The sequence below is a fragment of the Rhinoraja longicauda genome, chromosome 3, assembly GCF_053455715.1.
Source record: "Rhinoraja longicauda isolate Sanriku21f chromosome 3, sRhiLon1.1, whole genome shotgun sequence".
Taxonomy (NCBI): Eukaryota; Metazoa; Chordata; class Chondrichthyes; order Rajiformes; family Arhynchobatidae; genus Rhinoraja; species Rhinoraja longicauda.
Window position 1 is genome coordinate 97,509,368 of NC_135955.1, and position 23,781 is coordinate 97,533,148.

At 49.4% G+C, this 23,781-nt stretch overlaps 1 protein-coding gene across 11 annotated transcripts in view; it reads left to right on the forward strand.

Annotated features, from left to right (window-relative positions):
• The window catches only part of LOC144592204 (microtubule-associated serine/threonine-protein kinase 4-like), a 344,807-nt gene that overhangs the window by 146,616 nt on the left and 174,410 nt on the right, over positions 1 to 23,781 (forward strand). The window contains exon 1 of one of the 11 annotated variants that reach the window (XM_078396723.1): positions 13,486 to 13,761. The exons of 9 other annotated variants lie outside the window; for them this stretch is intronic. In XM_078396723.1, coding sequence (XP_078252849.1) covers positions 13,676 to 13,761 — 86 coding nt within the window. In that variant the 5' untranslated portion in view covers positions 13,486 to 13,675. Of the gene's footprint in view, positions 1 to 13,485; positions 13,762 to 23,781 lie in introns of those variants that run through there. One more of the 11 variants, XM_078396724.1, reaches the window with a different exon arrangement.

A 23,781-nucleotide genomic window follows, 5' to 3' on the forward strand; every position in this document is an offset into this window, starting at 1 on the left:
GACATGATGGGCCGAATGGCCTGATTCTGCTCCTATCAATTATGATCTTATGAACTGACCCGCTGAGTATCTCCAGCACTTTGTTTTCTGCACGGACTCAAGAGCAGTGTCCTGGGATCACGTTGAGGTCAGACCTTGGGGAGAGTCAGAGTTCCATACCTGAGGGACAACAGTGTGGCCTTTTAACAACACCCTGGCAGCATCACGGGGACACTTTATTGTTTAAAGATCACATTTTATGGTGAAAACGTCAATGTTATTGTTCACATTTTGTCGTTTAAGAAACATTTAAACAGGTACATGAATAGGAACCAGGGCCCACTGTCTAAGAATAAAGGGGAGGCCATTTAAAACTGAGGTGAGAAGAAACTTTTTCACCCAGAGAGTTGTGAATTTGTGGAATTCTCTGCCACAGAGGGCAGTGGAGGCCGAATCACTGGATGAATTTAAAAGAGAGTTAGATAGAGCTCTAGGGGCTAGCGGAATCAAGGGATATGGGGAGAAGGCAGGCACGGGTTACTGATTGTGGACGATCAGCCATAACCACAATGAATGGCGGTGCGTACAGGCTCGAAGGGCCGAATGGCCTCCTCCTGCACCTATTTTCTATGGTTTCTACTTTCGGATAGTTTTTTTTTTTTTAGATTTAGATTTTTTTAGATTTAGAGATACAGCTTGGAAACAGGCCCTTCGGCCCACCGAGTCCACGCCGCCCAGCGATCCCCGCACATTAACACTATCCAACACACACTAGGGACAATTTTTACATTTGCCCAGTCAATTAACCTACAAACCTGTACGTCTTTGGAGTGTGGGAGGAAACCGAAGATCTCGGAGAAAACCCACGCAGGTCACGGGGAGAACGTACAAACTCCGTACAGACGGCGCCCGTAGTCAGGATCGAACCTGAGTCTCCAGCGCTGCATTCGCTGTAAGGCAGCAACTCTACCGCTGCGCCACCGTGCCGCACGTTTAGAGGGATTTGGGCCAAACACAGGCAGGTGGGACTAGTGTATACCTTCATAAAATCAACTAAAGCTTTTCACTAAACCGAACTGAACTCTTGTAGATGGGTAGATGGTTACACCATAACCACCGTAGCATTACCTTCGCGACATGCCAATTTTAGCTCTTGATTCAACTTGCACCCTATGTCGAGGCTACTGTTTGGGGGCCTGTAGATAACTCCCATTAGGGTCTTCTTACCCTTACAATTCCTCATTTCTACCCATACTGATTCTACATCTCCCGATTCTATGTCCCCCCTTGCAAGGGAATGAATATCATTCCTCACCAACAGAGCGACCCCACCCCCTCTGCCCACCTGTCTGTCTTTTCTATACGTTGTGTACCCCTGAATATTCAGTTCCCAGCCCTGGTCCTCTTGTAGCCAGGTCTCTGTGATTCCCACAACATCATACTTGCCAATGTCTAACTGAGCCTCAAGCTCATCCACTTTATTTTTCATACTTCGCGCATTTAAATACAACACTTTAATTTCCGTATTCACCTCCCCTCTCACACCGGTCACAATTGGCCCTGACCTTACTCTCTTATCCCATCCAGAACTTCCCTTCCCATTTATTCGAGAGTTCTTTGCAATTTCTCCTGTATTCGCTTCCCCTTTAACTCCATCTTCATATTCCCAATTTGTCAACCCCTCCCCCCCCCACTAATTATTTAAAGCCACATGTGTCGCACTAGCAAACCTGCCTGCCAGAATGTTGGTCCCCCTACTGTTAAGGTGTAACCCGTCCCTTTTGTACAGGTCACCCCTACCCCAGAAGAGATCCCAGTGGTCTAGAAATCTAAATCACTGCTCCCTGCACCAGCCCCTCAGCCATACATTCATATCCCCGATCTCTCTGTTCCTGCCCTCACCAGCACGAGGTACAGGTAACAGTCCAGAGACAACCACCCTCGACGTCCTACTTCTCAGTCATCTTCCCAACTCTCTAAACTCACGTTGCAGTATCTCCTTCCTCTTCCTCCCGACGTCGTTTGTACCCTGGGATGCAGACCATCAGGCCCTGGGGATTTATCAGCTAGTCCCATCAATCTACCCAACACCAATTCCTGCCTAATGTGAATTTCCTTCAGTTCCACCGTCACCCTAGGATCTCTGGCCACTAGAACATCTGGGAGATTGTTTGTATCTTCCTTAGGGAAGACTGATCCAAAGTACCGGTTCAACTCGTCTGCCATTTCCTTGTTCCCCATAGTAAATTCACCTGCTTCTGTCTTCAAGGTCTCCTCCCACACTCCAAACACGTACAGGCATGTAGGTTAATTGGCTTGGTAAATGTAAAAATTGTCCCTAGGGTGCGTAGGATAGTGTTAGTGTTGGCGCGGTCCCGGTGGGCCGAAGGGCCTGTTTCCGCGCTGTGTCGCTCAACTAAACTAAACTAAACAAATTTCACAGTGCATCTTTTTGGCAGCAGTTAGTTCACCGGCTGTCGCGCACAGACAAGCACTTCAATTTCATGATCAACCCCACGCGGCATTATACCAACCCACCCCCCCCCCCCCCCTCTCCCGGTGCACCATTCCCCTCTCAGCAACCATGGCAACTGGCCGCCAACCTGTCAACAGCACAGCAGGAGGACCAAGCAGCACAAAATGAAGGGATTTGACTTGGATGAAGGGATTAAAAGTACCATTAGCAAATTTGCAGATGATACAAAGCTGGGTGGTAGTGTGAACTGTGAGGAAGATGCTATGAGGTTGCAGGGTGACTTGGACAGGTTGTGTGAGTGGGCGAATGCATGGCAGATTCGGTTTAATGTGAATAAGTGTGAGGTTATTCACTTTGGTGGTAAGAATAGGAAGGCAGAGTATTATCTGAATGGTGTCAAGTTAGGAACAGGGGACGTACAATGAGATCTGGCTATTGAGGGTGTGCAGTGTAGGTTTACTAGGTTTGTGTCGGTGTTGGGATGGTTTTTGTTTCTGTTTTTGGCTGTGTATGTGTGGTGGGGGTGTGTGGTGGGGGTGTGGGGTGGGGTGGGGTGGGGGGGTGGGGCGGGGGGAAACCTTTATTTTATTAGGTCTCTTCCCCGGGGCGCGGCTCGGCTGCGGGCCTTAACATTGCCGGCGCAGCTCGGCTGCGGGACGTTTCAGTGCCCGGTGCGGCTCGGCTGCGGGCCTTAACATTGCCGGCGCAGCTCGGCTGCGGGACGTTTCAGTGCCCGGTGCGGCTCGGCTGCGGGCCTTAACATTGCCGGCGCAGCTCGGCCGCGGGACGTTTCAGTGCCCGGTGCGGCTCGGCCGCTGGACTTAACATCGCCCGGTGCGGCCGCGGGACGTTTCAGTGCCCGGTGCGGCTCGGCCGCTGGACTTAACATCGCCCGGTGTGGCCGCGGGACGTTTCAGTGCCCGGTGCGGCTTGGCCGCTGGACTTAACATCGCCCGGTGTGGCCGCGGGACGTTTCAGTGCCCGGTGTGGCCGCGGGACGTTTCAGTGCCCGGTGCGGCTCGGCCGCGGGACGTTTCAATGCCCGGTGCGGCTTGGCCGCTGGACTTAACATCGCCCGGTGTGGCCGCGGGACGTTTCAGTGCCCGGTGCGGCTTGGCCGCTGGACTTAACATCGTCAGCGCTGTTCGGCCGCGGGACGTTTCAGTGCCCGGTGCGGCTCGGCCGTTGGACTTAACATCGCCCGGTGCGGCCGCGGGACGTTTCGGTGCCCGGGGCGGCTCGGCCGGGGGGCCTTCCATCCCCTTGCGGGGGCTGTGCGTGTCGTTTGCCTCGGTAGGGGTCGAGCTGCCTGTCCGTGGGTGCGGGGGGAAGAGAGGGGAAGTTTTTGTTGCCTCCATCACAGTGAGGGGGTGTTTGGAGTCACTGTGATGGATGTTTGTGTTGGGGTCGGGTGTCCTGTGTTCTTTTCTTTTTGCTGTATTTTGTGTGACTGCTGAAATTTCGCTCGGTGTTGTGCCGAGTGACAATAAAGTGTTGTTATGTTATGTTATGTAATTCCCGGAATGGCGGGACTGTCATATGTTGAAAGACTGGAGCGACTAGGCTTGTTAAGGATAGCGGAGTGAGGGGGTATGGGGAGAAGGCAGGAACGGGGGTACTGATTGAGAGTGATCAGCCATGATCGCATTGAATGGCAGTGCTGGCTCGAAGGGCTGAATGGCCTACTCCTGTACCTATTGTCTATTGTCTATTGTCTATTGTATACACTGGAATTTAGAAGGATGAGAGGAGATCTTATCGAAACCTATAAGATTATTAAGGGGTTGGACACGTTAGAGGCAGGAAACATGTTCCCAATGTTGGGGGAGTCCAGAACAAGGGGCCACAGTTTAAGAATAAGGGGTAGGCCATTTAGAACTGAGATGAGGAAAAACTTTTTCAGTCAGAGAGTTGTGAATCTGTGGAATTCTCTGCCTCAGAAGGCAGTGGAGGCCAATTCTCTGAATGCATTCAAGAGAGAGCTAGATAGAGCTCTTAAGGATAGCGGAGTCAGGGGGTATGGGGAGAAGGCAGGAACGGGGTACTGATTGAGAATGATCAGCCATTATCACATTGAATGGTGGTGCTGGCTCGAAGGGTCGAATGGCCTCCTCCTGCACCTATTGTCTATTGTCTAATATCACCATTTAGTCATTAACCTCAGCAGATAAATCCCATGGAACGGCACTGCCGGTACTGCACGGCTGGAAGAAATACTGTCTAACCTTTGGAAACACCAAAGTAGAAGAAAATCTCAGGTTTTACTTGACTGAGCTTTTGTAGTAGATGCTCTAGTAATTTTAGAGTTTGCAATTCTGCTTCACTCAAACATAGTGTAGATTATGCTTTGTAGAAGCTAGTCGTTCTGGTGCTTGTAAGGTCCATGTTGACCGATACCAGACCTACTAGGCTGGTTCCCCACCAGGAATCTGGACACTGGGAATCTATTACAGGAGGGTCGTTGAGTCGTACAGCATGGAAGCAAAGGCCCTTCTGGCCCTACTCTCCCCAACGCCAACCAACGTACACTGTCTCTGACTAGATAGAGCTCTTAAGGATAGCGGAGTCAGGGGGTATGGGGAGAAGGCAGGAACGGGGTACTGATTGAGAATGATCAGCCATGATCACATTGAATGGCGGTGCTGGCTCAAAGGGCCGAATGGCTTCCTCCTGCACCTATTGTCTATTGTCTATTACACTGACTAAGATAGAGCTCTAGGGGCTAGCGGAATCAAGGGATATGGGGAGAAGGCAGGCACGGGTTACTGATTGTGGATTATCAGCCATGATCATGATGATTGGCGGTGCTGAGCCAAATGGCCTCCTCCTGCACCTATTTTCTATCTATCCATCTAATGTCTCCACGAATCCCACCTACCTGCGTTTGGCCCGTACTCTTCTAAACTTTTCCTATCCATATCCCTGTCCAAATGTCCTTTTAAATGCATTGGAGAGGGTCCAGAGGAGGTTTACGAGAATGATCCCGGGAATCATTGGCTACAGTTTGCATCCTTAATTAAATGATAAGTTCAGGAAATAAACAGGAGTGAGAGTTGAGGAAAGGAAAATGAAAAGCCCCCCCGTTTTATCTTGCTTGAATCATTCCTCTTATTTCTTTTAATCCGGGAAATACTATTGTGGTGAGCACTGGCAGTTTCCTAAGGGTCTCTGCGCACAGAACCAGTTCTACCTCTCGTCTTTCAGTGTCGCACTGTATGTGTGTGGACACGGTGCATTTACATTCTCAGAATCAACAAGGGGATAGGTTACAACATTACTTCCGCGCCCACTCAAGGACCCCCTGGGCCACGAAGGCTGGAGGGGGCCAGGCGAGGAGAGGGACGACGGTTCACAGGACGATCCGGATTAGGGTTGCCAACTCCCAAATAAGGGACAAGAGTTGACGTCACCGCCCCGCGCCCCACGTGACCTCACTGTCCGGGCCTACAGCAGCCCCCGGGCCTACACTGTCTGGGCCTACAGTGTCCGGGCCTACAGTGCCCCCCGGGCCTACACTGTCCGGGCCTACAGCAGCCTCCGGGCCTACACTGTCTGGGCCTACAGTGTCCGGGCCTACAGTGCCACCCCCGGGCCTACACTGTCCGGGCCAACACTGTCCGGGCCTACAATACTCCTCCGGGCCTAATACGGGACAAGGGCGGTCCCGTACGGGACAAACCAATTTAGCCCACTCTCCGGGATGTCCCGGGACAGTTGGCAACCCTAATCCGGACGGAGGTGTCGGCTGCAACAGGCCTGCTGGGTCTGGGGAACGGTGCCCAGACCTGGCCTGGCAACTCTGGTACAGTCTGAAGAAGGGTCTCGACCCGAAACGTCACCCATTCCTTCTCTCCCGAGATGCTGCCTGACCTGCTGAGTTACTCCAGCATTTTGTGAATAACTCTGGTACATGGACTCAGTGGGCTGTTTCTGTCCATTCTGTACTGAACCGGGGATTGTACTTATAGTTTTTTAAAAAGTTTATTTAGAGATACAGTGTGGAAACAGGCCCTTCGGCCCATCGAGTCCGCGCCGACCAGCGATCACCACATACATTAACACTATCCTACACACACGAGGGACAATTTACAATTTTACCGAAGCCAATTAACCAACAAACTTGCACGTCTTTGGAGTGTGGGAGGAAACCGGAGCACCTGGAGAAAACCCACGCAGGTCACGGGGGAGAACGTTGATTAGTAAGGGTGTCAGAGGTTATGGGGAGAAGGCAGGAGAATGGGAAAGAGGGAGAGATTGATCAGCCATGATTGAATTGCGGAGTCGACGATGGGTCGAATGGCCTAATTCTGCTCGTAGAACTTATAAACTTGTGAATTCTCTCCACCTCCCCTCTTCTCCCCTTCTCTCCCTCCCTCTCCCACCCCCCTCACCATCTCCCCTCTTCCCCTCCCCTTCCCCTCCCTCCTTCCCCTCCCCCCTTCCCCTCCCTCTCTCCCTCTCCCTCTCCACTCACCTTTCCCCCCCTTCCCCCTTCCCCCTCCCCCCTCCCTCTCTCCCCCTCCCCCCCTCTCCCCCTCCCTCCTTCTCCCGTCCCCTCTCTCCCCATCTCCCCTCTCCCCCTCCACCCTTTCCCCCTTCTCCCCCTCTCCTCCTCCCACCTCCCCTCTCTCTCCCTGCCCCCTCCCCCGCTCTCCCCCTCCCCTCTCTCCCTCTGCCCACTCCCCCCTTCTCCCCCTCCCCCGTCCCCTCTCTCCCCCTCCCTTTACCCCACTCCCCTCTCCACCCTCCCTGCTCTCCCCCCGCTTCTCTCTCATAAATTGGGTTTAATTTCTGTTAAAGTGCGGAGCTGGTCGTTTCCTTGCTGTCTCAGTTCTGCTTTTGCGCCCTAGTTATCTGATTTCGTATCCGCCCCACCTTGCTGTGATAAGTCCCTCCGATGAAGACATCTCCTTTGCTAAGTAAGTAATTCTGTGGGCTGTAACCTGCGTTGGAATACAATTAGCAATCATTATAATCTTCCACTTCCAAGTAGTGTTTTACTTCACAAACCGAGATGATCTCTTTGAGATTTATTATAACGTTTCAAAACGAATTATTTTATAGTGAAGGCTACAGAGTTATATAGCAGCAGATTTCTACACACGGACTCACCACTAGCAATGAGGTATACGATTTATTCTTCTTATTATTGCTGCTGATTGAAAGGTAAATAATGTAAGAATCAAAGGTATTTATCGAAGGTATTTATTCACAAAATGCTGAAGTAACTCAGCGGGTCAGGCAGCATCTCAGGAGAGAAGGAATGGGTGACATTTCGGGTCGAGACCCTTCTTCAGACTGATGTCAGGGGGGCAGGACAAAGGAAGGATATAGGTGGAGACAGGAAGATAGAGGGAGAACTGGGAAGGAGGAGGAGAAGAGAGGGACAGAGGAACTATCTAAAGTTGGAGAAGTCAATGTTCATACCACTGGGCTGCAAGCTGCCCAAGCGAAATATGAGGTGCTGTTCCTCCAATTTCCGGTGGGCCTCACTATGGCACTGGAGGAGGCTCATGACAGAAAGGTCAGACTGGGAGTGGGAGGGGGAGTTGAAGTGCTCAGCCACCGGGAGATCAGGTTGGTTAAGGCGGACTGAGCGAAGGTGTTGAGCGAAACGATCGCCGAGCCTGCGTTTGGTTTCGCCGATGTAAAGAAGTTGACATCTAGAGCAGCGGATGCAATAGATGAGGTTGGAGGAGGTGCAGGTGAACCTCTGTCTCACCTGGAAAGACTGTTTGGGTCCTTGGATGGAGTTGAGGGGGGTGGTAAAGGGACAGGTGTTGCATCTCGTGCGGTTGCAGGGGAAAGTGCCCGGGGATGGGGTGGTTTGGGTAGGAAGGGACGAGTGGACCAGGGAGTTACGGAGGGAACGGTCTCTGCAGAACGCAGAAAGGGGAGGGGATGGGAATAATGACGGGCTTCCTTGCTCTGTCTGACATTTAAGCAGATTTTTGTTGGTGTTCGACACAAAATGCTGGAGTAACTCAGCAGGACAGGCAGCTTTGTTGTCTATTGTTTTGTTTATTGTCACGTGTACCGAGGTACAGTCAAAAGCTTTTGTTGCGTGCTGTCCAGTCAGTGGAAAGACTGTACATGGGTGCAATCTTTTACAAGGTTCACAGCACAGTATGGCCTAGTTTCCTGTCAGCGGAAAGATAATAATAATAATAATGCATTTTATTTATATAGCGCTTTTCATATACTCAAAGACGCTTTACAGAGATTTAGAGAACATAGGGAAATGAATAAATAGATAAATAAGTAAATAAGTAAACGAATAGAGAAAGGAGACAGAAGGTGAGGTGACCTTCAGTGGTTGAAGGCAGTACTGAACAGGTGAGACTTCAGCGATGTTTTGAATGTGGTGAGTGTGGGGGAGTCTCTAACGGTTTGGGGTCGTGAGTTCCATAGGGTGGGAGCAGCGATGGAGAAAGCCCTGTCCCCCCAGGATCTGAGTTTGGTCCGGATGTGGGGAGATAGGAGATTGGCAGCAGCAGAGCGGAGGGTGCAGGTGGGAGTGTGCCTGTGGAGGAGGTCGGTCAGGTAGGATGGGGCCAGGTTATGGAGGGCTTTGTAGGTTATGAGGAGGATTTTGTACTGGATTCTCTGGGGGATGGGGAGCCAGTGGAGTTTGTAAAGGACGGGGGTGATATGGTCACGGATCGGGGTGTGGGTGAGTAGACGGGCAGCGGAGTTTTGAATGTATTGAAGTTTACTGATGATTTTTGAGGGTGCGCCATAGAGGAGGCTGTTGCAGTAGTCCAGACGGGAGGTGATGAAGGCGTGGATGAGGGTTTCTGCAGCTGTGGAGGAGAGGGATGGACGGAGACGGGCAATGTTTTTGAGGTGGAAGAAGGCTGTCTTTGTGATGTGTTTGATGTGTTTGTCGAAGGAGAGGGTTTGATCAAAGATGATTCCAAGATTCCGGATGTGAGGGGAGGTGGATACTGGGAGACCATCAATGTTGAGGATGAAGTTTTGGGTGGATTTGGTGAGCGTTTTTGGACCAATGATGATGATTTCAGATTTGTTGCAATTGAGTTTGAGGAAATTTGATTGAAGCCAAGATTTTATTTCAGTGATGCAGTTTGTCAATGTAGAGTGTGTGGTGGTGGAGATTGACTTGGTGGAGATGAGGAGCTGGATATCATCGGCGAAGCAGTGGAAGTTGAGACCATGACGGTGGATTAATTGACCAAGGGGGAACAGGTAGAGGATGAAGAGGAGGGGGCCAAGGACTGAGCCTTGGGGGACACCTTGGGGGAGGGGAGCGGTGGGGGATTTACAGTTGTTAATGGAGATGAACTGGATAACACATGATTACAATCGAGCCGTTTACACTGTATAGATACAGGATAAAGGGAATGACGTGAATAGTGTCAGCCAATAGATAAAGCTAGCAGACGCTTGAATCTGGAGTAAAACAAAGTAATGGAGGACAGACACCAAATGCTCGTGTAAAAGCATGTCCCTCGGCTTTTTGTGTATCTCTCAGCATGGCTCTTATCACAGGGGTTAGATATTTAGGGCGGTCACGGTGGCGCAGCGGTAGAGGTGCTGCCTTACAGCGAATGCAGCGCCGGAGACCCAGGTGCTGTCCGTACGGAGGGTCTACAATGAGGTACAATAACTGATGGACTATATCTTGCACTAATGTTAGTCCCTTTGTCCCGCCTCTGTACACTGTGGGCAGCTTGATTGTAATCACGTATTGTCTTTCTGCTGACTGGATAACAAGCAACAGAAGCTTTTCTGTATACCTTGATGCACGTGACACTAAACTAAACTAAACTAAACTACCTCTAAAGGAATACGTGTATGTATTTTGACTGCTGCATGTTTTGTGTTAAAAACAAAGGCATTTCTCTGTTATAAACTGATGATAATTAATACAGCCCCAGAAGAGTTATGAGCTTGAAACATGTTTTTTTGGGGCTTTTGCAGTTTCAGAAATGACGTACATTAACTATCTCATAATTCCGTTTCCTCTTTCCTCATTTTGTTTCTTCACATTTGGTAGATACAGGAACTCCACTTTACACGAAAAACCACTGTAGTTACTCAGCAGGTCAGGCGGTATCTTGATTAGGTAGACACTATAAGCTGGAGTTACTCAGCGGGCCAGGCAGCGTCTCGGGAGAGGAGGATTGGGGGACGTTTCAGGTCAAGACCCTCCCCCTCCCTTGACATCAGTCTGAAGAAGAGTCTCGACCCGAAACATCACCCATTCCTTCTCTCCCGAGATGCTGCCTGACCTGCTGGGGTACTCTAGGTTTTTGTGTCTACCTTCGATTTAAACCAGCATCTGTAGTTTTTTCCCCTAAGTATCTTGATTAGTACGGGGTGTAGGAAAATAACTGCAGATGTTGGTACAAATCGAAGGCATCACAAAAAGCTGGAGTAACTCAGCGGGTCAGGCAGCATCTCTGGAGAGAAGGAATGGGTGACGTTTCGGGTCGAGACCCTTCTTCAGACCTAGTACGGGGTGTCAGGGGTTATGGGGAGAAGGCAGGAGAATGGGGTTGAGAGGGAAAGATAGATCAGCCATGATTGAATGGCGGAGTAGACTTGATGAGCCGAGTGGCCTAATTCTGCTTATAACTTATGAGCATGATGTTTCAGGTGGGATCTGAAGAAGGATACCGACCCAAGGCATCGTTTGTCAGTTTCCCTCCAGTGATGCTACTTGACCTGACCTGCTGTCTATTGCTCAAGGCACCAGCATCTGAAGTCTCTTGCATCTCCATTAACGAGGGGTGGATCACTTTAGTTTAATTGTAGAGATACAGCGCGGAGACAGGCCCATCGGCCCCACCAAGTCCCGCACCGACCAGCGATCCCCGCATACTAACACTATCCTACACACACTAGGGACAATTCACATTTGTACCCAGCCAATTAACCTACAAACCTTTACGTCTTTGGAGTGTGGGAGGAAACCGGAGATCCCGGAGAAAAAAACACGCAGGTCACGGGGAGAACGTACAAACTCCGCACAGACAGTACCCGTAGTCAGGATCAAACCCGGATCTCTGGCGCTGCAAGGCAGCAACTCTACTGCTGCGCCACCGAGCAAGCCCTTACTTGAACTGACTGTTATGCAACAGCTGTAGCAAGACAACAAAGTATCAATCAATCAATCAATCAATCAATCAATCAATCAATCAATCAATCAATCAATCAATCAATCAATCAATCAATCAATCAATCAATCAATCATAACACAAAATACGTAGGAAAGAACTGCAGATGCTGGTTTAAATCAAAGGTAGACACAAAATGCTGGAGTAACTCAGCGGGTCAGGCAGCATCTCTGGAGAGAAGGAATGGGTGACGTTACCCATTCACTCTCCTCTCCAGAGATGCTGCCTGAGCTGCTGAGATACTCCAGCATTTTCTGTCTACCTTCGATATAACTCCAAACACAGGCTCCAAGACACATCTGCAGAAGGACCAGGGTTGACAGCTAAAGATGTGTTAAGATGTATGTATGTATATATCCATTGGGATGATAATAATAGAGAGAGCTCTGTGAAACTCGTTGTGTGACCACGCAAGGCTTGTATTTGGACCAGGATTCCCAGTACTGGCTGAGTGTGATCTCCTGCACTACACTGCGGGCCCTGTGGGCGCCGGAGGCTCGCATGCCCCAGGGTGGGGGACGACATCGGCAGCTCCGGCAGTGCTGGCGTCTTCGCCCGCCCCGAATCGCGGGGCTTGGGTTGGCCCACTGCGGACTTTTCACCGTCCAGCGCGGCCTGGAATAGGCCGCGGGATTTTCCATCGCCGGCGGGGGCTTCAATGTCGGGAGCCACGACCGCCCCGATGTGGCAATTTCGACTCACTGACCGCAGGAGAAGACGGCAGGGAAGAGAGAAGAAAGATTGAGAATGATCAGCCATGATCACATTGAATGGCGGTGCTGGCTCGAAGGGCCGAATGGCATCCTCCTGCACCTATTGTGTATTGTCTAGAAGACATTCTGGCCTCCCATCACAGTGAGGAGGTGACTGGAGGAGACTCACTGCGATGGATGTTTCTTTTTGTTTTAGACAATAGACAATAGACAATAGGTGCAGGAGGAGGCCATTCGGCCCTTCGAGCCAGGACCGCCATTCAATGTGATCATGGCTGATCATTCTCAATCAGTACCCTGTTCCTGCCTTCTCCCCGTACCCCCTGACTCCGCTATCCTTAAGAGCTCTATCCAGCTCTCTCTTGAATGCATTCAGAGAATTGGCCTCCACTGCCTTCTGAGGCTGAGAATTCCACAGATTCACAACTCTCTGACTGAAAAAGTTTTTCCTCACCTCAGTTCCAAATGGTATTCTTAAACTGTGGCCCCTTGTTGGTGTTTGTGATTGTGTGTTTTACTGCTTTCTTTTTTACTGCCTCTCATTGTTGACAGTGAGTAATGTAATTCCGGTTAAGGTTATTCATTCATTGGTTCATCTTGTACCTGCCCTGCTTTGAGAGCAAGCTTTGTTCTGCTGGAAGCAGTCAAGGGTTTGCTATATGTGCAGGAGTTGCCTGGGGGGGAGGGTGGAAAGAATTGAAAATGCGTTTTCAGGGGGAAGGGGGAAGTCGTTTGTCTATTTAACGTGTGGTGCTTGTTTGACTTGCGATATCTGAGGTCAGAAATGGGCAGTGCGGACGGATGGACGGAGTGTCTGACCTCCTGCTCTGAACTCGGCTTCAGTTGTGCGGGTGGCTCTCTCGTGACTGCAGGGAGCGGTGAACTCCGGATAGACGCTTTACCTCAGTGCTGAGGTGTCTCTGACTGTGGGGCATTGTGTGTGTGTGTGTGCGTGCAGCCTGGCCCCTCCGCCGCTGCAAATGAAGGTGTAACTGGACTCCTTCAGAGAGCGAGCAGAACAACAAGCAAAGTGGAACAAAAGTGTCTGAAGAAGGGTCTCGACCCCAAAACACCGTTCCTTCTCCCCGGAGATGCCTCCTGAGCTGCTGGGTTACTCCGGCGTTTATGTGTGTCTCTCTTAGGAACAGAGTGCGTTCCCTTTAAAGGCAGCGCAGTGTTGTCAAAAAAACTTGGACCAGGGGTTTTTGTTCGTGGCAGGCGCCCAGCGCTGGACTGATCTGGCGAGCGGGGGAGAAATGCTTCCCGTCGGAGGCTGGTCGCGGGAGTCGTCGCCTCGGCCGAGCCGCGGAAGGGCCGCCTCTGTTCCCCGGGTGGACTGAAGCGTTGCCCGTCCCGTCTGGACCATGTCCGACTCCGGCCTGTGGTCCGCCCTCTCCAACATCTCCTTGCCACATTTTCTCAGCAGGATCAGGCTGCGGAGGTCCAAGAGGTGAGTGATTTAAGGTCGGAAGAGGGCTCTGCCCGAGCCGGCTGCCTGCCCCCTTTATCCCGGGGTTGCGTCCGCACCCGGGGTGGTGTCGGAGAGGGACTGCGCGCTGCTCACGGGTGCCCTGGGGGGTGTCCGGGACTGCCTGGGGGGGGGGATTGGAAGCACCCTGGACAAGGATTGTAATATACTTGTATATAGTTTCATTCGGCATGTTTGTTTGTATTGTATTCTGGTGGAGGGGTTCTGTTTTGTGTTTTATTGCATCGTAAATATTGTTTTAAAAATAATTGAATAAATTTTTTTGATTAAAAAACAAAAAGAGGTCAGTAATTTGAGGCACTTTTTTGGTTGCTTTTTGGCTGAAGGGAGCGTTTTGCTTCCTGTTTGAATTCTGCGGGGGTTTGCAGCTGGCCTGCATTAATATTCTATCGTTCCGAAGCCACTCATGTGTAATGTTTACATACAGAACGGCAACTACGTGTGTGTGTGCGTGTGCGTGTGTGTATGTGTGGTAACCTGGCCATCGGAGCTGAACTTGGATACGTGTGACTCAGCTCCTGTGTTGTAATCCATTAGCTGTTGCAATAGACAATAGACAATAGACAATAGGTGCAGGAGGAGGCCATTCGGCCCTTCGAGCCAGCACCGCCATTCAATGTGATCATGGCTGATCATTCTCAATCAGTACCCCGTTCCTGCCCTCTCCCCGTACCCCCTGACTCCGCTATCCTTAAGAGCTCTATCCAGCTCTCTCTTGAATGCATTCAGAGAATTGGCCTCCACTGCCTTCTGAGGCAGAGAATTCCACAGATTCACAACTCTCTGACTGAAAAAGTTTTTTCCTCGTCTCAGTTCTAAATGGCCTGGCCCTTATTCATAAACTGTGGCCCCTGGTTCTGGACTTCCCCCAACATTGGGAACATGTTTCCTGCCTCTAACGTGTCCAACCCCTTAATAATCTTATATGTTTCGATAAGATCTCCTCTCATCCTTCTAAAGGATGCCTGGTAAACCTGCCGAGCCCGTCTCTGAAAGTGGCCTCACGGGTCGATTGAGCGCTGACAAGAACGCTTCCATCAGTTCCGGGAGCAGAATTAGGCCATTCGGTCCATCAAGTCCAGATGCAGGAAAAATGTTCCCAGTGGCGGGGGGGGGGGGGGGCGAGTCCAGAACCGGGGCCACACAGTCCAAGAATAAAGGGGAGGCCATTTAAAACTGAGGTGAGAAGAAACTTTTTCACCCAGAGAGTTGTAAATTTGTGGATTTCTCTGCCACAAAAGGCAGTGGAGGCCAATTCACTGGATGAATTTAAAAGAGAGTTAAATAGAGCTCTAGGGGCTAGTGGAATCAAGGGGTATGGGGAGAAGGCAGGCACGGGTTACTGATTTAGGATGATCAGCCATGATCACAATGAATGGCGTTGCTGGCTCGAAGGGCCAAATGGCCTCCTCCAGCACCTATTTTCTAGGTTTCTATGTCTACTCCGCCATTGAACCATGGCTGATCCATCTTTTCCTCTCAACCCCATTTCCCTACCCTCTCCCCATAACACCTGTACTAATCAAGAATTTATCTACCCCTGCCTTAAAAATATCCATTGACTTGGCCTCGACAGCCGTCTGTGGCAATGAATTCCACAGATTCACCACCCTCTGACTAAATAAATTCCTCCTTATCTCCTTTCTAAAGGCACGTCCTTTAATTCTGAGGCTGTGGCCTCTGGTCCTAGAATCTCTCACTAGTGTACCGAGGTACAGTGAAAAGGTTTTTTGTTACCAGCTATCCAGTCAGTGGACAGACTGTACATGATTACAGTGGATCTAGCATAGTCACCAATGTGACTAGCAGGTAAGGTTGCCAACTGTCCCGTATTAGGCCCGGACGCTGTAGGCCCCGACGCTGTAGGTCCGGACAGTTTAGATCCCGTCTCTCTAGGTTTCCGACATTTTACCTCCGGACAGTGTAGGCCCGGAGGCCCTGGCGCCGCCGAACGGAGGTTGCTTAGCAACCCGCCTCTTGGCCCGGGCGGCCGCCATTGGTGGAGCGGGAACAGGTGGCCGCTGGCTGGGTGAGGTCACGTGGGGCGCGGGTCAGTGACGTTGCCTTGTCTCATATTTGGGGAGTGAGGAAGTTGGCAACCCTAATGATCAGCCATGATCACATTGAATGGCGGTGTTGGCTCGAAGGGCCGAATGGCCTACTCCTGCATCCATTTTTCTATTAATGAAGCTTTTAAATAGGTACTGATCTGGAGGGATATGGATGATGTGCAGGCGGATGATATTGGTTTGTCCAGGCTTTGTGTTGGGCGCAGATATTGTGGGCAAAAGGCATGTTCCTGAACTGTTCACTGCCCTGTATCCTATAGATAGACACTAAGTGCTGGAGTAACTCAGCGGGTCAGGCAGCATATGTGGAGAACATGGATAGGTGACGTTTCACAGAGTGCTGGAGTAATTCAGCGGGTCAGGCAGCATCTCTGGAGAACATGGATGGGCGACATTTTAGATTGGGACTGGGTTTGAAAGAGGGTCCCGACTTGAAACATCATCTATCCATGTTCTCCAGAGATGCTGCCTGACCCGCTGAGTTACTCCAGCACTCTGTGAAACGTCACCTATCCATGTTCTCTAGAGATGCTGCCTGACCCGCTGAGTTACTCCAGCACTCTGTGAAACGTCACCTATCCACATTCTCCAGAGGTGTCGTTTTGGATCGGGACCCTTCTTATGCCCTCTGTTCATCAGGTCATAAATGATAGTAGAATTATTCCATTCGACCTATCAAGTCTAATCCGCCATTCAATCACGGCTGATCCATTCCTCCCTCCTAACCCCATTCTCCTGCCTTCTCCCCATAACCCCTGACACCCGCACTGATCATGTTCTATTGAATAATAGAATTGTGGAGAAGATTTACGAGAATGTCGCCAGGACTCGAGGGCCTGAGCTGTAGGGAGAGGTTGAGCAGGCTAGGACTTTATTCCTTGGAGCGCAGGAGGTTAAAGGGTGATCTTATAGAACTTGTATGAAATAATGAGGTGAAATAGATGAGATGAATACACCCAATGAAGGGGAATGAAAACCAGAGACTATAGGTGGATATATGGGACGAGCTGCCAGAGGAGGTAGTTGAGGGAGGTATTATTAAAACATTAAAAAAAACATTTGGATAGGAAAATCTCGAGGGATATGGGGCAGATGCGGGCAGGTGGGGCTAGCTTAGATGGGGCATCGTGGTCGACATGGGCAAGGCCTGGATAGAGTGGATATGGAGAGGATGTTTCCACTGGTGGGAGAGTCCAATACCAGAGGTCAGAGCCTCAGAATTAAAGGACGTTCCTTTAGGAAGGGGATGAGGAGGAATTTCTTCAGTCAGAGAGTGGTGAATCTGTGGAATTCATTGCCCCAGATGGCTGTGGAGGCCATCAATGGATATTTCAAAGGTAGAGATGGAGAGATAGATTGTGGATTAGAACGGGGGTCAGGGGTTATGGGGAGAAGGCGGGAGAGTGGGGTTGAGGGGGAGAGATAGATCAGCCATGATTGAATGGCGGAGTAGACTTGATGGGCCGAATGGCCTAAATCTGCTCCTATCGCTGATTGAGTTGGCTCACTCGGCCTGTTTCCATGCTGCATGATTCTCTGACACTATGAATGTTGGAGTAGACTTGATGGGCCGAATGGCACAATAAGAGCAGTGGTGTACGAGCAAGACCGGGGGGGGGGGGGGGGGGGTGAGATTGGGGCGATGGTTTCAGTGGGGCACCCATCAGTACAGCGCGTGACACCACCCAGGCGGCTCCTTCTGCAAAGTGGCCGAAGGGATTTAGTAACGATCACGCACAGCCTGCGTTGACCTGATTAGACGTACTCGACAAATCGACAGCCACACTTTAAGAGTACCTTGAGAGTACAACAGTGGCAATTAGGCTTCTGGGTCGTGAGAAATGATTTAAGGCTGACACATTTATTTTCACGGTGGCGCAGCGGTAGAGTTGCTGCCTTACAGCGAATGCAGCGCCAGAGACTCGGGTTCGATCCTGACTACGGGCGCCGTCTGTACGGAGTTTGTACGTTCACCCCGTGACCTGCGTGGGTTTTCTCCGAGATCTTCGGTTTCCTCCCACACTCCAAAGACGTACAGATTTGTAGGTTAATTGACTGGGTAAAATGTTTTTAAAAAATTGTCCCTAGTGTGTGTAGGATAGTGTTAATGTGCGGGGATCGCTGGGCGGCGCGGACTCGGTGGGCCGAAGGGCCTGTTTCCGCGCTGTATCTCTAAATCTAAATAGATCTAAAAATTTAGAAAGTTTGCATTAAATCGCCTTAATGCCTCTTCATGCTGTTAAAGTAGTGTTGTTGACAATCCTGCAGCTGTTCGTGAAGGCCCTGTCGAGATTGAGATCATCTTCCGTTTAGTTTATTGTCTCGTGCACCGAGGTGCAGTGAAAAGCTTTTGTTGCATGCTGACCAGTCAGCGGAAAGCCTGTACGTGGGTACAATCTTTTGCAAGGTTCACGGAACAGCATGGGCGAGTTTCTCGGTGTCGGTCTCAACGTCGTCCCCTCCTTTGATCTCTTGGACGTTCTTTCACCTGCCATCATTTAGACTCTCGGCTTTGGTAGCGGGGTTTGTACAGAGTTTGTGCGTTCTCCCTGTGACTGTGTGGGTTTTCTCCGGGAGCTCCGGTTTCCTCCCACACTCCAAAGACGTGCAGGTCCGTAGGTTCATTGGCTTCTGTAAATCGTTGGGGAAGTCCAGAACAAGGGGTCACAGTTTAAGGATAAGGGGGAAGTCTTTTAGGACCGAGATGAGAACGTTTTTTTTCACACAGAGAGTGGTGAATCTGTGGAATTCTCTGCCACAGAAGGTAGTTGAGGCCAGTTCATTGGCTATATTTAAGAGGGAGTTAGATGTGGCCCTTGTGGCTAAAGGGATCAGGGGGTATGGAGAGAAGGCAGGTACGGGATACTGAGTTGGATGATCAGTCATGATTATATTGAATGGCGGTGCAGGCTCGAAGGGCCAAATGGCCTACTCCTGCACCTATTTTCTATGTTCCTAGTGTGTAGGATGGTGCTGGTGTACAGGGTGATGGCTGGTCAGAACGGACTTGGTGGGCTGAAGGGCCTGCGTCCATGTTGTGTCTCTAAACTAAGTTAACAGACTCGGGCAACATCTGTAAAGCAGCAGAAAGTTACATTTCAGGTTGATACCCCGTTCTGAACCAAATGTTCAACGGTACACCACACCTCTACAACAATTTAAAAAGATTAGAGTTTTTTTCAAAAACCGTTACACAAATGAGGCGGCACGGTGGCGCAGCGGTAGAGTTGCTGCCTTACAGCGAATGCAGCGCCGGAGACTCGGGTTCGATCCTGACTACGGGTGCTGTCTGTACGGAGTTTGTACGTTCTCCCCGTGACCCACGTGGGTTTTCTCCGGGTGCTCCGGTTTCCTCCCACACTCCAAAGACGTACAGGTTTGTAGGTTAATTGGCTTGGTAAATGTAAAAATTGTCCCTGGTGGGTGTAGGATAGTGTTAATGTGCGGGGATCGCTGGTTGGCGCGGACCCGGTGGGCCGAAGGGCCTGTTTCCGTGCTGTATCTCTAAACTAAACTAAATGATTTAGATCCAACAGTCCGTTCCAATAGCCGACCTCCGAGGCCGACTTTGCAGGCCAAGGCACAGTGAAAAGTGTGGAAACAGGTCCTATCCATCAGATCAGATATACCGTACCTAAATGCAATCAGTTCAAACTGAAATATAATAGGCAGAAGACAGTGGAGGCCAATTTTCTGAATGCATTCAAGAGAGAGCTGGATAGAGCTCTTAAGGATAGCGGAGTCAGTGGGTATGGGGAGAAGGCAGGAACGGGGTACTGATTGAGAATGATCAGCCATGATCACATTGAATGGCAGTGCTGGCTCGAAGGGCCGAATGGCCTCCTCCTGCACCTATTGTCTATTGTCTAATAGATAAAAAGAGATTTTAGAAGGGTATCAGATGGTACTCTGGGAAAGAGTTGCCATGCTGCAACACCACCTTGGTGGGGAATCTTAACACAGCGTGGAAACAGGCCCTTTGACCCATCTGGCCCATGCCGACCTACATGTCCCATCTACACTAGTCCCACCTGCCTGCGTTTGATCCATATCCCTCTAAACCTGTCCTATCCATGTACCCGTCTAAATGTTTCTTAAAAGTTGCGGTAGTATCGGCCTCAACTACCTCCTCCAACAACTTGTTCCAAGACCATTTCTGTTAAATAAATTGTTCCTATTAAATCTTTCCCCCCTCACCTTAAACCTCGGTCCTCTGGATCTTGAATCCCCTACTGTGGGTAAAAGACTTTGTGCATCAGTTTAATTTATTGTCACGTGTACCGAGGTGCGGTTATAGCTTTTCGGCAATCACATATTACAATCACTCCACACTCTTAAATCTCTGCTCCCACAGCAACACTTCTTACTTTAACTATGATCTTAAACTCCCCTCAGATATCTACCTCTTTGGTGACCCTTGGACTATCCTTGATCAGACTTTGCTGACTTTACCTTGCATGAACCTGACTTTACCTGACTTTACCGTCTGTTTGTTCATCTGCCCTCTGGTCGACGTTTCAGGTCGATCAAATCCCGAACAAACAGACTTAAGAACAGTTTTTACCCCAGGGCCATACGAGAACTGAACACTACCTTCTGCACTAGGCAACACTGTTAAAACTTTTGTACTTAATATAATTGTATTTATTTGTTTTTGCATTTATTGCATATATGTTTTTACGCACCGTCAGGATTGGCTATTTTTTAATTTCGTTGTACTCGTTGCAATGACAATAAATAATAATAATAATAATAATAATAATAATTATTATTATTATTATTATTATTATTATTATTATTATTATTATTATTATTATTATTATTATTATTATTATTCCCTTAACATGTGTGGGAAGGAACTGCAAATGCTGGTCACCCATTCCTTCTCTCCAAAGATGCTGCCTGTCACGCTGAGTTACTCCAGCTTTTTGTGTCTATTCCCTTATCATGCTTCGGCACACTGTAAATGGATCGATTGTAACCGACACTGAGAAACTAGGCCATGCTGTTCCGTGAACCTTGTAAAAGATTGTACCCACGTGTTGTCTTTCCGCTCCCTGGATAGCACGCAACAAAAGCTTTTCACTGTACCTCTGTACACATGATAATACACTAAACTAAACTGGGAGAATGGGAGAGGCAAGTCAGTGGGACCTGGATCAGATGCTGCAGGAGGCAGTAGGACCAAAGCTGGGGGCACTTTTGACAAGATCTTTGAAGAAGTTCTCCTCCTCCTCTCTCCGACGAGAATTCAGCGAGTCTGAAGGAGGGTCTCGACCCGAAACGTCACCCATTCCTTCCCTCCCCGAGACGCTGCCTGACCCGCTGAGTTACTCCAGCATTTTGTGTCTACCTTCACTTTTGACAAGACCTACTTAAACCAGCTTTTTTAGTATAGTTTATTATTGTCACGTGCTTTAGATACATGGTGGCGCAGCGGTAGAGCTGCTGCCTTACAGCGCCAGAGACTCAGGTTCGATCCCGACTACGGGTGCTGCCTGTACGGAGATTGCACGTTCTCCCCGTGACCTGCGTGGGTTTACACCGAGCTCTTCGGTTTCCTCCCACACTCCAAAGACGTACAGTTATGTAGGTTAATTGGCTTGGTGTAAGTGTAAAAACATGTGTAGGATAGCATTAACGCGCGGGGATCGCTGGTCGGTGCGGACTCGGTGGGCCGAAGGACCTCTTTCCGCGCCGTATCTCCAAGCTAAGCTAATCCAATACAGCTGTTAAAGCTATTAATGAGTCATTGTCTTTCTAGTTTGGACGGCCAATGTAACTTCTTCCGTTATGAAAATTAGTATTGAAAGTCATTCATCATCGACAAAATATTCCTAGTGATGGTTGCACTATTCAACATCATTATTTTAAAAATAAAATTGGTACATTGCACCGTTAGATTATGAATTCAGTGGATCTTAAAACCATTAAAAAAACATTGTTGATTATGTGTCACCTGTCAAGGAAGCTATCAATAATAAATACCAAAGACAATATTTGAATTGCAAATGTCCCATGAATTATTATTGTAACAACCCCAGAGTTATGCTAAATGATGGGCTTGCTTTTAAGCTCCGTCATCTGGAGATTTAATGAAACCTCAGTGGCTTTGCCTCATGTTTTTTTAATCGAGAGTGGCGTGAAAGATTGACACATCAAATTTGTTACATCCTGTTACTGTCTCACTGCAGAGTCATGAAGTAGACCTGCTTAATTCGGTTGGGTGTAACACTTTGCGGTTGGTAATGGATAAAACAAACAACAGGCTTGTACGTCGGCACAGTCTCTTCATTGTGTTTCATCCAGAAACATAAATGCGCAAGTGACGGGGACAGATTGAGGCCATTCGACCCATCAAGTCTACTCCACCGGTAGACACAAAATGCTGGAGTAACTCAGCGGGTCAGGCAGCGTCTCGGCCAGAGAAGGAATGGGTGACGTTTCGGGTCGAGACCCTTCTCCAGACTGATGTCATGGGAGGGGGCGGGACAAAGATAGAATGTAGTCGGGAGACAGGAAGACTAGTGGGAGAACTGGGAAGGGGGAGGGGATGGAGAGAGGGGGAAAGAAAAGGCTATTTGAAGTTAGAGAAGTCAATGTTCATACTGCTGGGGTGCAAGCTACCCAAGCGAAATATGAAGTGCTGTTCCTCCAATTTGTGCTGGGCCTCACTCTGACAATGGAGGAGGCCCAGGACAGGGAGGTCAGATTTGGCATGGGAGGGGGAGTTGAAGTGTTGAGCCACCGGGAGATCAGGTTTGTTAAGATGGACTGAGCGGAGGTGTTCAGCGAAACGATCACCGAGCCTAGCCCCCTCCCCTGACATCAGTCTGAAGAAGGGTCTTGACCTGAAACGTCACCCATTCCTTCTCTCCAGAGATGCAGCCTGACCCGCTGAGTTACTCCAGCATTTTGTGTCTACCTTCAATTTAAACCAGCATCTGCAGTTCTTTCCTACACAAGCCTACTCCGCCATTCAATCATGGCTGATCTATCTCTCCCTTCTAATCCCATTCTCCCCATTACCCTGACACTCGTACTAATCAAGAATCTATCTCTGCCTTAAAAATATCCATTGATGGCATCCACAGCTTTCTGTGGCAATGAATTCCACAGATTCACCACCCTCTGACTAAAGAAATTCCTCCTCAACTCCTTTCTAAAGGTGCGGCCTTTTATTCTATATTCAGTACAGGAGTAAAGAGGATCTTCTGCAGTTGTATAGGGCCCTGGTAAGACCACATCTGGAGTATTGTGTACAGTTTTGGTCTAATTTGAGGAAGGACATCCTTGTAATTGAGGCAGTGCAGTGTAAGTTCACAAGATTGATCCCTGGGATGACGGGACTGTCATATGAGGAAAGATTGAAAAGACTAGGCTTGTATTCACTGGAGTTTAGAAGGATGAGAGGGAATCTTATAGAAACATATAAAATTATAAAGGGGCTAGACAAGTTAGATGCAGGAAAATGTTCCCAATGTTGGGGGAGTCCAGAACCAGGGGCCACAGTCTTAGAATAAAGGGGAGGCCATTTAAAACGGAGGTGAGAAGGAACTTTTTCACCCAGAGAGTTGTGAATTTATGGAATTCTCTGCCACAGAGGGCAGTGGAGGCCAAATCACTGGATGGATTTAAGAGAGAGTTAGATAGAGCTCTAGGGGCTAGTGGAATCAAGGGATATGGGGAGAAGGCAGGCACAGGTTACTGATTGTGGATGATCTGCCTTGATCACAATGAATGGTGGTGCGGGCTCGAAGGCCTCCTCCTGCACCTATTTTCTATGTTTCTATATTCTTTTTTTTGTTGCATTTGTAAGTTATTTAGCAGGTGAATGTTTCTATATTCTGAGGCTGTGCCCTCTGGTCCTAGACTCTCCCACTAGTGGAAACATCCTCTCCACATCCACTCT